Source organism: Panulirus ornatus, chromosome 34, assembly GCF_036320965.1.
Source record: "Panulirus ornatus isolate Po-2019 chromosome 34, ASM3632096v1, whole genome shotgun sequence".
NCBI classification, from domain to species: domain Eukaryota; kingdom Metazoa; phylum Arthropoda; class Malacostraca; order Decapoda; family Palinuridae; genus Panulirus; species Panulirus ornatus.
In genome coordinates this window covers 17,906,957-17,922,047 of record NC_092257.1, presented here as the reverse complement: position 1 = coordinate 17,922,047, position 15,091 = coordinate 17,906,957, and the positions used below count along the sequence as shown (strand labels likewise).

Genomic DNA, 15,091 nt, shown 5'->3' with positions numbered 1-15,091 from the left:
TGGTTACATCCACACACATTTAGACACCCCAATCTGAGCCTTCGAGGAGGATGAGCACTCCCCATGTGACTCCCCATATACTTATTTATATCTCTCTTTTTAAACCAGGTATTCCCAATCACCAGTCTTTTTTTAGCATAAAATCTGTAAGCTTTTCACCATTTCCAATCACAACACTGAATACCCCATGCATACCAATTATACCCTCAATTGCCACATTACTCACCTTCACATTTTAATCACCCAGCACTAATACCCAGTCTTGTATATCAAAGATGCTGGCACACTCACTCAGCTGCTCCCAAAACACTTGCCTCTCATCATCTTTCTTCTCATGACCAGGTGGATAAGCACCAATAATCTCCCATCTCTCTCCATTCACTTTCAGTTTTACCCAATCAATCGAATTTACTTTCTTACACACTATTACACACTCCCACAACTCCTGCTTCAGGAGTGGTGCTACTTCTTCCTTAGCTCTTGTCCTGTCACCAACATCTGACTTTACTCCTAAGACTTTACCAACACATTCTTCCCCTTTACCCTTGAGCTTCATGCCACTCAGAGCCAGAACATCCAGGTTTCTTTCCTCAAACATACCATGTATCTCTCCTTTCTTCTCATCTTGGTTACATCCACACACATTCAGACACTCCAATCTGAGCCTTTGAGGAGGGTGAGCACTCCCCGCTTGACTCCTTCTGTTTCCCCTTTTAGAAACTGAAATGCAAGGAGGGAAGAGTTTCTAGCCCCTCGCTCTTAGCCCTACCAGTTCGCCTTCTACAATATATTGTAATTGCATCATTTGATTTCATAATGCATAAGGCTCATATTGGTGACTTTTCTTTGCAGAGTGATGAACTGTTGAAAGCCTATCAAGTATTTCTAAATTTTGTGGAGAAAGCCTTGGATAATGCTAGTAATACAGGTGCTGAAATGGGTGAGGTTTGTCATATGTTTTCAAATGCTTCACATATCCAATACCACTCAATTAATAGCTCAAACCCAGATAACACTTTAGCATAAAGAAATTATGTCTATTTTTCCAGCCAGCTTTTTGATGATCTGCATCTTTAGACAATAAATATGAGCTTCCTGTATTCAGTGAGCAGTTGTATATGGCTGATATTACCCACAAGTATTTCCAGATTTTACTGCTGATGTCCATGAAGTATTCCCGGTTCATACTGCTGATGTCCATGATTGATATGTATTTAAATATCAAAGATGTCACTGTTTTCCTGAAATGATGCTCTATTTCGTTTTCTAGCATTATGATTTTAGTTTTAATGTGTTTCATAGTTCTGCCTGTTAGATTTAGCCAAATAACAATACTTTCTATTGCCTTTTCTCTGTCACTTAAGTGTTCTGGAATGAAAATCATTTAATCCTAGTTTCTGTCACTCACAGTCGTGAAGTAGAATCTCCAGTTTCAGGAGTGTACCATCATATTTGGTGGTATGTAGCATGGTGCAAACTTGAACATATTTGACATTTTCATAACTCTTGTTCACCCTTAATCAAATCCTTTAATTGATTCTATTGTAGTTCTATATACATATATATATGGATTGGATTTAATATAACTGCATTTTTTCGTCACATTTTGAAGGAATGAAATTAATGTTTTCTGCTTCATGAAGTAATGTGCTGTTAAATGCTTTTTTGTTTAAGTTACCATCTTATCACTGGGTTCCAATATAGATTATTAGTGAAATTGTTTTTAGATATATGATCAGTTATTTGTAGGGATGGAGGAGGAAGGAATACCATCCATATATAACTTGTGGTGGGGATTGAACCTCTGTTATCCATAATTCATGACAATAAAATATTCAAAACAAAGTATGGTTTAAATTTTGGTTGACAACCCTTGATTAACTTGGAAAATGAAAAAATTGCATGTGTTCACTGTGCCACAGCAATCAGCATACTCACCACCTGGTGTTTTGTGGTACTGGTGATTGTGTACCTTCTCCCACTTGCTTTCTGGTTCAGTTTTGTGTGCTGGTCTTGCATATTTGTGTATTTTGTGCATCCTGGATTACTACTGCAGAAAATGGTCCCTTTCAAGTGTTGACAGCAATTGCCTGTCACTTCCTTGAAGCTGTCTGTATCTCATATGAAGCGCAGGAGGAACATTTTAATCTTCGAAAAGATGGAGCTGTGCAGGAGGCTAGCTAAAGGCAAGTCCAAGGTGGCACTTATGAAGGACTTCAACATCAGCTTGATGACTATGTATGACATTACTAAGTAGCAGATCAAAGCATTTAGTAGTGCTTATTGTTTTCATATATTAATATATCCTTTTTGTAGTATATTTACAAATAGGTAAAACTTGAAATATATTATCCTTAGGGATTGGGGAGAAAGAATACTTCCCACATATTCCCTGAGTGTCGTAGAAGGCAACTAAAAGGGGCAGGAGCAACTGTGAGTGTGCCAGCAGCTTTGATACACAAGACCGGGTATTAGTGTTGGGTAATTAAAATGCAAAGGTGAGTAATGTGGCAGTTGAGAGTATAATTGGTGTGCATGGGGTATTCAGTGTTGTGAATGGAAATGGTGATATCCTCTCCTCCAGTTTTATTTCACCAGAAGAAGGAACAGAGAAGGGGGCCATATGAGGAGTTTTCTCTCTAAGGCTTGGTGATTTGTTCTGGAATGCTACTTTACAAATGCAGGAAATGGTGAACATGTATAAAAAAAAGAGTAAAATATTGTAAAATACCAAGTCCTCACTTTATGTGGGATCACTAGGTGTAATTTTGCTATTATGTGAGGAATCTACTTCTAACAGTCCCTCTTTTAATGTGATCAAAATCCACTACTGTGCAGTACAAAGTTGGCCAAAACTTCAGTGAGCTTGGAAGGTGTAGTTCCCCATGTTATAGTCTCATAGGTAACACTATTGTGTAAGGCTCTGTGCTACTTGTGTGATTTGGGTATACTTGCTAATGTGATTTTTCCTGCAATCCTCTTTGTGTTTGTTTGTTCATATGGCATTCAAACAACTAGCAACTTCTTCTCCTATCCTAGAACCAGCAGTGAAACAGAAGAGAACCTCTCTGACCTTAGGAACAAAGCTATAAATCTTATGATGCACTGATGCTGGTGAGGGAGCATCATTGCAGTAGAAAGTTCACCAGAACTTTGGTGAGGGTTAGTGGTTGGAGTTAGCATGGGCCATGGGTGGAGTGCACCACATTCCCGCCAGCAGGAAAGTCTCACAGTTACCAACTGTTATGTGTGGATCTGTGCTATTACTGCAATTTGGGTATGCATGATAAAGTGATTTTCTTGGAAACCACTGTGCTGAGATGGGTAGACAGGCTAATGTGGTTTTCCTGCATCCCACTGTGTTTATTTTTGTTAATTTGGCATCCAAATGCCCAGCAGCATCTTCTCGCCCAGAAGCAGCAGTTAAATGGAAGGGAACCTCTCTGACCTTAGAAACAACACTAAAATAATCTTATGATGCACTGATGCTATTAAGGGAGCATTAGTGCCTGGGTGTGCTTACAACCTGGGTAAATCTACATCTGCAACATAAAGAAGAATGCAGAGAAAATTCGAAGTGCCGCAATCTACTCTCCTCCACAGTCTGCCAAGGTGACCACAAGGGTTAGAAATCCACTAATGGAGAAAATGCTCTCATTAGGCATAAAGGAACAAAGAAGAAAAGCGGCATTAGTTGCCTTCAGCACATGTTCAAAGCTCTGAAGTTTTATGAGTGTTCATGTAAAGAAGTTAATGCTGCTGAATTGAAAGTTATGTGATATAAGGGAAGGATATGCTTGTCAATGGATTGAACCAAAGCATACAAAGCTGCTGGGGGAATCCACAGTAAGGTCTGTAGGGCATGGTTGTAGATAGGGGGCTGTGACTTCGGTGCAATATAGTACCGCTAGAGGATGGATATGAACAACTTAGGCTTTTTTTCTTTCTGTTCCAGGTGATTCTCAACTAATGTAGAAAAAAGAGAAAAGTATGAAAGAAAAAATCAGTTGTAAAAAAAAATTTCACAATTATTGCAGTTAACCCAAGTTAGCTCCTAACCAGCTCAACTGAAGCATAAAGCATTTCAAGCTATAAATCCAAGTAGTTAGGCAGCCAACGACCAGGGAAGTAAATTACCAGAACTACCCACCTGAGTATCAGGAGGGTATTGACAGCTGCATAGTGAGCCAGCACTTGAATGGCTGTCAAGTTGAATTCCCCTGATCCAGATAGCTGTCTTTTCTTTCTGCCTCATACACATGTGGACAACTGGCATTCTGTCTACAAACATAAAATCTCTTGTCATACAAAACAACAACTAACACAACTCATTCTTTGTAACTCTAGATTTTCCTGCAGTGAGCACTGTGAGCTAGCCCTGAATTTTGGCAAAATGGCAGGAGCAATAGACAGAAGGAGTTGATAGGAACATTTAGGCTGGAGCATTAGGTAGAAACATGGGTAGAAGTACTAGGTAAGAACATTGGGTAGAAGTAGACAGTTGGAACTTTGGGTAGGAGCCTCTACAAACACTGTGCTACTGTTGCCCTCTACCAATAGACTGTTAAGGATGAAACACTAAAGGCTACGAAAAGACACAGGGTTCACTAGTTGTGGAGATTCTATTACCATGGCCACCCCCTTGAGAGAGTTCCAGGTGGGAGCAGGCATCAGAGATAGCAATATATCCCAGTAATTAAACTAATATCCATAACTGGTAAGTAAAATACAAATAAATTTTTTTTATATATAATTACAAAAATAAAAAACTAGACAGCTATAGTTTCTAACAAAAGCATCAATGTGGGAGAACAAAAGAATTGTCCATTTACCCAATCAAAGTTGTTTTCCTCTTTAATTTTTCCATGTTCCTTCCCCATTTGTATTCACGTAATCATTTTAATTTCTTTTCTTTATTTTCATCCTCTTCTCATTCTTAAGTTACAGGTCTCCTTTTACATTTTTGATTTAACAACATGACACATCTATACTCTTTCTCCTCATCTTTATCAATATTCTACTCTTATTACCGTAAAGCATCCTTCTGTATGCAACCAGTTTCTTAAGTCTTTTCTACAATTTTTTTGGGGATATCTTGACTGTTGTTATAATGAGCAGAATTTTTGTTATATTTTTTTCCCACTTTTATTACATAGCCTTTTCCTTTCATTTCTAACATTTCACCTTCAAAACAAATAACATTAAGGGAAGATTACCTATGTAATGTTTCTAAGCTTTATATTTATCATGTATCCAAATAAAATCATGTTCCTATACCCAACAAAATTAATCTTTACTTTGTCCAATTCTTCTTTTTCTTTAGCCACTTCTTTCCCACCCTTACTCATCTGATGACCACAACTCATGCAATGATTCATCTTCCTCACTTTCACTTATAAGCTGTTTCACCATTATTTCCTGGTTATCACAAGCAATATCCCTTCCTTGAACAGGCCTTTCTTTCATCTTAAGTGTATTCTCTTCAATTTTACTTAATTCATCATAGTATGTTCTTAAATCTGTTTTATTACTGTCCTCCCATATATGCTGCTGTGTGTTTCTTGAACATTCTAATACATTATCAGGAACCAATGATGTCAGTCCCATTCTAGAGGAAGAACTTTCATGAACCAACCAATTATTTTTATTCAAATGTGTTGCAAGAGCTGACCATGCCTTTAATTTTTCCTTCAGTTTGTACATTGCCTTTAAATCTATATCATCATCATCAATAATAACCTCTCCATGTTGATCCTCTTTATGCTTAAGTGAACTATCTTCCAAAATTTTTGCATATTCATCCTTGTTTTTTCTTACACTTTCCTCATTCTTTGCACACAAATCTTCACATACAGTACCAAAGTTTTCTTCTCCATGTTGAGCTTTTACTGTCTTATATACCAAACCTTCAATCATTTTTTCCAAATGTTCACATGCATCTCTTTTCTTCTGCTCATTCTTTGTCCTTGAATCTGTACACACAACACTGGGACTTGACTTTTTCTGGTAACCCTCTTTATTATTATGTGCCATTATTCCAAAAAATTTTTCATAAAATGCTGATGGATAATTTTCTTTCATGGTTTTATGCATCAGTATTGAACCTAAGTTTTCATCTTGCATTTGGCCACCATCTTGTTTGTCCATTTCATACTTTACTTTTTTCCTTCCATCCCCTGTTTCTTGCAGATTGTTCTCTCTTATTGAATGTCTCTGTTTGTCTTTTTCATTCATTAGTTTCCTTTTTCTCTGCCATATTTCATGTCCAATTCTGTCTCTTACAGACTGTTTTCTTTTTAACTGTCCAATATGATTATCAAAATGACTTATCTCTTTCTGTTCTAGAAATCTCTTTCTTCCTGTCTTAATCAAAGGATTCATGTAAGGAAATATATTCCTGACTGATAAATGATCATTTTGAAGTGACAGTGGCAAGTGTAGCTTGAAGTACAATCTTCTAAAATCCTGTTGGCGATAAGAAATATTTTCATCAAAAATTTTAATTTTTGGATTTGATTTCCATTTTGTTGTAAACCTTCGCTTTGGTATTGGACCCTTTTTCTTTAAACGGGGATACATATCTTTAACAAAATCTTTTGGTAAATGAAAGTATTGCACATCTTTGTTTTTATATAAAGATAATTTTCTGTGACACAAAACATCACCATTGTCTTGTAATTCAAATAAAAAATAACGTCTTGGACTCTTACTGCAACACAGTTTTATGAAACGCAAGAGTGAGGCCAGATACTTTTCACACACTGTATAATCCCAAGCTTCCTGCAAAAGGAAAATACTGTGTCAATAAAAACTACATTAAGATTAAACAACTAATATATAAATAGGTTAATATATGCACAAAGTGTTTAAACTATAATCTACTTTTACAATGCATCCAGTACTAAAGTGGCAACTGTAATACATGGAAGAAAGTTTCAGACAAGGGAATGATGTAAGTATTCTCTTCATTAACTCACAACATGGATGTGTCTGAGGAAAAGGCTGAGAAAGAGGTCAGGATAAGGGTTGAAAAAATACAGAAATCAACTGTGTCTAGAAATAAGCAAGGGGTTACTAAATCATCTATGAGATTACTGATCATCTAAGGGTAAGTTTCATACATGATACTTTACATAAAATAACAATGGTTTAGATAAAATATTAACACTTTGTGGGAATACAATAATTTGTATTATCATAATTTTCCAAGTCAACTGATAATGAAAGTGAATAACGTAACAGCTTTACTCAACTACTGATAAATGTTAAATGTAATTTTTTTCATACATATTCACCATTTCCCATGTTACTGAGGTATCGTTAAGAACAGAGGACTGAGCCTTAGAATGAAAATCTTCACTTGGCCCCTTCTCCGTTCCTTCTTTTGAAAAAAAAAAAAAAAAAAAGAAAGAAAGGGAGGGGAGAATTTCCAGCCCCCTGTTCCCTCCCCTTTTAGTCACCTTTTATGACATGCATGGAATACATGGGAAGTATTCTTTCTCCTTTATCCCCAGAGATATATGTTATACATCTGTGATAAGAAAAAAAAAGCACAATTCCTGTTCCACTTCAAAAAGCTTTATATACTTAAAAACAACTCACAGCAAGTGAGTGCTTTTGACAAATTCCCAAGTTTTTAAACTTTTCCTTTTATCACAACATAAAAGTATGGCCTGTGAACAATAACATATAATGTTGTATAGACACCTTTGATCACGCTAATGACAGTTATTTTAGTCTTGTTTACTTTTTCAAAATCTACACTAAAAACCATATTATGTATTTGTATCACTGCTGTACTCTACCTTATATTCTCATATTTTTTATAGACCCTACCTTGTATTCCTAATTACATCTCTTTCCTCCCTGAGAATGCAGCAGCTAAAAATGAACAAAACCCCCATTTCCAAACAGTGACTTTCTAAATATGTATAAGGTATCAAAACCAGTGAAGAGAGGGAATGACTATACTGAAGGACTGTTGAATGTGTTTGATGACTGGATGGCAAATGGGTCGAGGTGATGTGGGAAGTAAGAGAATCATGGAGAATGGTTTGATAAAGAGAGAGGAGGTGGTGAGGGCCTTATATAGGATGAAAAGAACTGTGGTTTCATAGGTGATAATGGTGAGGTGCCTTAAGACTGGCAGATGCATGTAAAGCACCATTAAAGGCAAGGGGACAAAGGTGAGTATTCAAACAAAAGAGGTATAGATTTGTTGTGAATCTGGTAAGTTGTATGAGAGAGCTGTGACTGAGAGGGTAAAGGCATGTACAAAGCATCAGATTGGGGAGGAAGAGTGTTTTCTATAGTGTTTAGAGGATGTGTCAGTCAGGTGTTTGCTTTAAAGAATAATTACAGAAACAGAAGGATTTGTATGTGGCATTTTTTGGATCTACAGAAAGCATATAATAGGGATAACAGAGAAGCCTTTATGGAAAGTGTTAAGAATATATGGTGTGGGAATGAAGCTGCTAAAAGTAGTAAGAAGTTTTTTACCAAGTGTGTAAGTCATGTGTACAAACAAGTGGGAAGAAAGGAGAGTGAGTGATTCCAAATGAAGTCTGGTCTGTGGCAGGGGCATTTAAGTTGTTTATATATAGGGTGGTGCGGGAGGTAAGTGCAAGAGTTTTGTAGAGAAAGGCAAGTATGCAGTCAGCTGGGGATGAGGGGATCTGGGAAGTGAGCTAGCTGTTGTTTGCAGAAGACAGAGCACTGGTGATAGATTCAATAGAGAACCTGCAGAGAATGGTAACTGAATTTGGAGAGTGTGTGAAAGGAGGACGTTGAGAGAAAATATGAATAAAAGAAAGGGTATTAGGCTTAGCAGGGTAAAGGGACAGGTCAGTTGGGGTGTAAGTTTGAAAGGAGAAAATTTGAAAGACATTAAATATTTTAGATACGTGAGTGTATATGGAAGCAAATACAGCCATAGAAACAGTTACAGGGTGTGTAAGAGGGTGGAGGTTTTGGAAATATTGGAGAATGTGTAGAAAGACAGGTCATTATCTGGGAGGGCAAAAATGAGTATGTTTGAAGGTAAAGTAGCCCCAACCATACTGTAATGGATGTGAAGCAAGGGCTAAAGATGAGGATGTGCAGAGGAGGGTAGAAGTGTTGGAAACTGAATGTTTGAGGATAATATGTGGTGTAAGGTGGTTTGATCTATTAAGCAATAAAAGGGTGAGAAAAAGGTGTGGTAACGAAAAGAATGGTTGAGGAGCTGAAGAGGGAGTGCTGCAATGGTTGGGACATATGAAGAGAATGAGTGAGAAGTTGACAAAAAAGGATACATGTGTCAGGTGGAGAAGTGGAGGGGACAAGAAGAGGGGGAAGACATTACTGGATATGGAAAGATGAATTGAAGAAAAATTGTGAGTGGTCAAGGCCTGAACATGCAAGAGAGTGAAAGCTGTGCATGGAACAGAGTGAACTGGAATGATGTGGTAAACTGGGGTCGACTTGCTGCCAATGAAATGAACCAAGGCGTATGAAGTGGCTGGGGAAAACCATGGACAGGTCTGTTAGGCATTGTGATTTTAGTGCATTGCACATAACAGGTAGGGAATGCATGTGAGTGAATGCAGCCCTTCTTCATCTGTCCCTGGTGCTACCTCACTAATGTGGGAACATAACAGCAATCAGTTATGGAAAAAAGTGCATATCATCCACAACCATACTCCACAAAATATTTCATAGTTTACTTTGACTTTTTCACATGCTCTGGCTGACAAAATATCTGCCCCTCCTACCACATCAACCAAATCACTCTATCCTGTACACACCTCAGTCTTAATATCTCAAAAGCTTCCTTAACTCCATCCTTCTTTCTCATTCTCAGTCTTGGCTTGTGCTATACCCTGCTTTCCTGGCAAAATCTCATCATTGGTAATCATAGGAAGATTGGTACTCCCCCTTGCTCTCCCACCTTCTGACACATTTATCATCTTGGTCTGTCTATCTTCACCTATTCACTTCATGTCCATGCTATTTTAGCAGACCCTAGTCAGTTCTTTTAGTCAAACTACACTTACTATCACACCCCTTCTACCACAGATTCCTCATATGATCAACCCAACCCTCACAATAAGCATTAGATTTTCAAAACATCCACTAGTTTCCTTTCCTTTGTGCACAAGGCTTAAGACTTCATCTATATAAAACTGTTGGGAATACCATTCCTACCATCATATCTTTGCCCTGACCTTCCACTTGCGTCATTTGTTTGTTTATCTACCACAGCTCTCACTGTTTATTGTGTTTATGTTTTATCATATTATTTATAATCGTGATCTGAGAGGCTGTTCATGTTTTTCATTATTTTCACACAAGACTGGATTCAGGGCCAGCCCTAGCCTTTTTGGGGTCCTAATTTGAGTCTTCTCTGGATGCCCCCTCCACCTTTCAAATTGCCCCCTAAATCATGAGTTCCATGGGGGCCCAGGGGCATGCCTCCAGAAAAACTGAAAATTTAGAGTATCTGCAACAGGATCTCCTTCCTGAAAGCTGCCATATAGCAGATGGAACTAGGGGATCCCCTGGGTGGTCAAAGCCTTACGTTCTGAGTATATAGGAAGGCCCAGCCCTGAACTGAATGTTTATTCCTTTCAAACATATGAGCATGCCCCCAGGAAAATTTGAAAATTTAGGGTTTGTGGGACAGCAATCTTTCCTTCTGAAAGCTGCCATATAACTGTTAGGACTAGGTGGTCCCCTTAGTGGTTGAAGCCCTATGCTATGAGCATACATGAAGGGCTGGCCCTGAATACAATGCTATTCCTTTCAAACATACAGGCATGAGGAATGCCTGCTGCCTAGCTGTTACCTCCCATTTGTTTGCTTAGTTATGTATGGTATACTCATTCATAAATTTGATTCACTATCATTTATGGTAACTTATGAAACTGTTATTAGTGTATGTGTGACAACTTAAAACAGAGTTATTCTTGGAGAAGTTTTAACCCACATCAATAGTATACTTGCATTTTCAACCTGATTAAAATAAACTGCACTGGGTATACAAACTAAAACTAAGGAACTTTATTACCTTGTGACACCAAACTTTTGCTAAGTTAGGCAAGTGGGGAGCAGAGTAGAACCTTAAACCTGTTACCGTATCCCCCTTTAGCTCACCAGCAAGAATGTTGGGAATTTTGTCAAATTGGTAGTCTGCCCACCACCCTAAAAATTCATTCCTGAAATGAAAAGAAATATGAATACTTTATAAAGATCACTTTGTCTTGTGTGCCTAAATCAGCTTTGTAAATATTCACACATAGATTTAAAAACTAACATTAGGCCCATTACAAAAGAGGTTTCCAGAGAATGAAGAACTTTTGTAAATGAACAAGAGTAAATTACAAAGAAAAAAGCAAAATCCTCCTTTAAGGACCAATGAGCAATGGGGATAGGGGAGAAAGAATACTTCCCACGCATTCCTCACGTGTTGTAGAAGGCGACTAAAGGGGACGGGAGCGGGGGGCTAGAAACCCTCCCTTCCTTGTTTTGTAACTTTCTAAAAGGGGAAACAGAAGTAGTCACGTGGGGAGTGCTCATCCTCCTCAAAGGCTCAGATTGGGGTGTCTAAATGTGTGTGGATGTAACCAAGATGAGAAAAAAGGAGAGATAGGTAGTATGTTTGAGGAAGAACCTGGATGTTTTGGCTCTGAGTGAAACGAAGCTCAAGGGTAAAGGGGAAGAGTGGTTTGGGAATGTCTTGGGAGTAAAGTCAGGGGTTAGTGAGAGGACAAGAGCAAGGGAAGGAGTAGCACTACTAAAACAGGAGTGATGGGAGTATGTGATAGAGTGTAAGAAAGTAAATTCTAGATTGATATGGGTAAAACTAAAAGTTGATGGAGACAGATGGGTGATTATTGGTGCATATGCACCTGGGCATGAGAAGAAAGATCATGAGAGGCAAGTGTTTTGGGAGCAGCTGAATGAGTGTGTTAGTGGTTTTGATGTACAAGACCGGGTTATAGTGATGGGTGATTTGAATGCAAAGGTGAGTAATGTGGCAGTTGAGGGAATAATTGGTATACATGGGGTGTTCAGTGTTGTAAATGGAAATGGTGAAGAGCTTGTAGATTTATGTGCTGAAAAAGGACTGGTGATTGGGAATACCTGGTTTAAAAAAAGAGATATACATAAGTATACGTAAGTAGGAGAGATGGCTAGAGAGCGTTATTGGATTACGTGTCAATTGATAGGCGCGTGAAAGAGAGACTTTTGGATGTTAATGTGCTGAGAGGTGCAACTGGAGGGATGTCTGATCATTATCTTGTGGAGGTGAAGGTGAAGATTTGTAGGGGTTTTCAGAAAAGAAGAGAGAATGTTGGGGTGAAGAGAGTGGTGAGAGTAAGTGAGCTTGGGAAGGAGACTTGTGTGAGGAAGTACCAGGAGAGACTGAGTACAGAATTGAAAAAGGTGAGAACAAAGGACATAAGGGGAGTGGGGGAGGAATGGGATGTATTTACGGAAGCAGTGATGGCTTGCGCAAAAGATGCTTGTGGCATGAGAAGCGTGGGAGGAGGGTTGATTAGAAATGGTAGTGAATGGTGGGATGAAGTAAGATTATTAGTGAAAGAGAAGAGAGAGGCATTTGGACAATTTTTGCAGGGAAAAAATGCAAATGAGTGGGAGATGTATAAAAGAAAGAGGCAGAAGGTCAAGAGAAAGGTGCAAGAGGTGAAAAAGAGGGCAAATGAGAGTTGGGAGGGGAGAGTATCATTAAATTTTAGGGAGAAGAAAAAGATGTTTTGGAAGGAGGTAAATAAAGTGTGTAAGACAAAGGAGCAAATGGGAACTTCAGTGAAGGGCGCTAATGGAGAGGTGATAACAAGTAGTGGTGATGTGAGATGGAGATGGAGTGAGTATTTTGAAGGTTTGTTGAATGTGTTTGATGATAGAGTGGCAGATATAGGGAGTTTTGGTCGAGGTGGTGTGCAAAGTGAGAGGGTTAGGGATAATGATTTGGTAAACAGAGAAGTAGTAAAAGCTTTGCAGAAGATGAAAGCCAGCAAGGCAGCAGGTTTGGATGGTATTGCAGTGGAATTTATTAAAAAAGGGGGTGACTGTATTGTTGACTGGTTGGTAAGGTTATTTAATGTATGTATGATTCATGGTGAGGTGCCTGAGGATTGGCGGAATGCTTGCATAGTGCCATTATACAAAGGCAAAGGGGATAAGAGTGAGTGCTCAAATTACAGAGGTATAAGTTTGTTGAGTATTCCTTGTAAATTATATGGGAGGGTATTGATTGAGAGGGTGAAGGCATGTACAGAGCATCAGATTGGGGAAGAGCAGTGTGGTTTCAGAAGTGGTAGAGGATGTGTGGATCAGGTGTTTGCTTTGAAGAATATATGTGAGAAATACTTAGAAAAGCAAATGAATTTGTATGTAGCATTTATGGATCTGGAGAAGGCATATGATAGAGTTGATAGAGATGCTCTGTGGAAGGTATTAAGAATATATGGTGTGGGAGGCAAGTTGTTAGAAGCAGTGAAAAGTTTTTATCGAGGATGTAGGGCATGTGTACGTGTAGGAAGAGAGGAAAGTGATTGGTTCTCAGTGAATGTAGGTTTGCGGCAGGGGTGTGTGATGTCTCCATGGTTGTTTAATTTGTTTATGGATGGGGTTGTTGGGGAGGTGAATGCAAGAGTTTTGGAAAGAGGGGCAAGTATGAAGTCTGTTGTGGACAAGAGAGCTTGGGAAGTGAGTCAGTTGTTGTTCGCTGATGATACAGAGCTGGTGGCTGATTCATGTGAGAAACTGCAGAAGCTGGTGACTGAGTTTGGTAAAGTGCGTGAAAGAAGAAAGTTGAGAGTAAATGTGAATAGGAGCAAGGTTATTAGGTACAGTGGGGTTGAGGGTCAGGTCAACTGGGAGGTGCGTTTGAATGGAGATAAACTGGAGGAAGTGAAGTGTTTTAGGTATCTGGGAGTGGATCTGGCAGCGGATGGAACCATGGAAGCAGAAGTGAATCATAGGGTGGGGGAGGGGGCAAAAATTCTGGGAGCCTTGAAGAATGTTTGGAAGTTGAGAACATTATCTTGGGAAGCAAAAATGGGTATGTTTGAAGGAATAGTGGTTCCAACAATGTTGTATGATTGCGAGGTGTGGGCAATGGATAGAGTTGTGTGCAGGAGGGTGGATGTGCTGGAAATGAGATGTTTGAGGACAATATGTAGTGTGAGGTGGTTTGATCGAGTAAGTAATGTCAGGGTGGAAGAGATGTGTGGAGGTGGGAAGAGTGTGGTTGAGGGAGCAGAAGAGGGTGTTTTGAAGTGGTTTGGTCGCATGGAGAGAATGAGTGAGGAGGGATTGACCAGGGGGATATATGTGTTGGAGGTGGAGGGAACGAGGAGAAGTGGGAGACCAAATTGGAGGTGGAAGGATGGAGTGAAGGGGATTTTGAGTGATCGGGACCTGAACATGCAGGAGGGTGAAAGGCATGCAAGGAATAGAGTGAACTGGAACGATGTGGTATACTGGCGTTGACGTGCTGTCAATGGATTGAACCAGGGCATGTGAAGCGTCTGGGGTAAACCATGGAAAGTTCTGAGGGGCCTGGACGTGGAAAGGAAGCTGTAGTTTCGGTGCATTATTACATGACAGCTAGAGACTGAGTGCGAACGAATTGGGCCTTTGTTGCCTTTTCCTAGCACTACCTCGCACACATGAGGGGGGGAGGGGGTTGTTGTTCCATGTGTGGCGAGGTGGCGATGGGAATAATTAAAGGCAGACAGCATGAATTATGTACATGTGTATATATGTATATGTCTGTGTGTGTATATATATGTATACATTGAGATGTATAGGTATGTATATTTGCATGTGTGGACGTGTAGGTATATACATGTGCATGTGGGTGGGTTGGGCCATTCTTTCGTCTGTTTCCTTGCGCTACCTCGCTAACGCGGGAGACAGCGACAAAGCAAATAAATAAAAAAGTTGTTTTGGAAAGATGTGAATAAAGTGCGTAAGACAAGAGAACAAATGGGAACATTGGTGAAGGGGGCTAATGGAGAGGTAATAACAAATAGTGGTGAAGTGAGAAGGAGATGGAGTGAGTATTTTGAAGGTTTGTTGA

General features: G+C 39.2%; 2 protein-coding genes across 3 annotated transcripts in view; one reads left to right on the top strand and one right to left on the bottom strand.

The window, feature by feature from the left end:
• The window catches only part of LOC139760034 (uncharacterized), a 34,143-nt gene extending 32,312 nt beyond the window's left edge, over window positions 1-1,831 (top strand). Inside the window, exon 8 of the mRNA XM_071682774.1 lies at window positions 853-1,831. Coding sequence (XP_071538875.1) covers window positions 853-1,026 — 174 coding nt within the window. The 3' untranslated portion in view covers window positions 1,027-1,831. The remainder of the gene's footprint in view (window positions 1-852) is intronic.
• A 2,902-nt stretch (window positions 1,832-4,733) lies between these two features.
• The window catches only part of LOC139759959 (uncharacterized), a 79,312-nt gene continuing 68,954 nt past the window's right edge, over window positions 4,734-15,091 (bottom strand). For both annotated transcript variants that reach the window (XM_071682659.1, XM_071682660.1), the window contains 2 exons: window positions 11,048-11,195; window positions 4,734-6,780 (listed from right to left, as the gene is read on the bottom strand). In XM_071682659.1, the coding sequence (XP_071538760.1) occupies window positions 5,341-6,780; window positions 11,048-11,195 (1,588 nt within the window). In that variant the 3' untranslated portion in view covers window positions 4,734-5,340. The remainder of the gene's footprint in view (window positions 6,781-11,047; window positions 11,196-15,091) is intronic.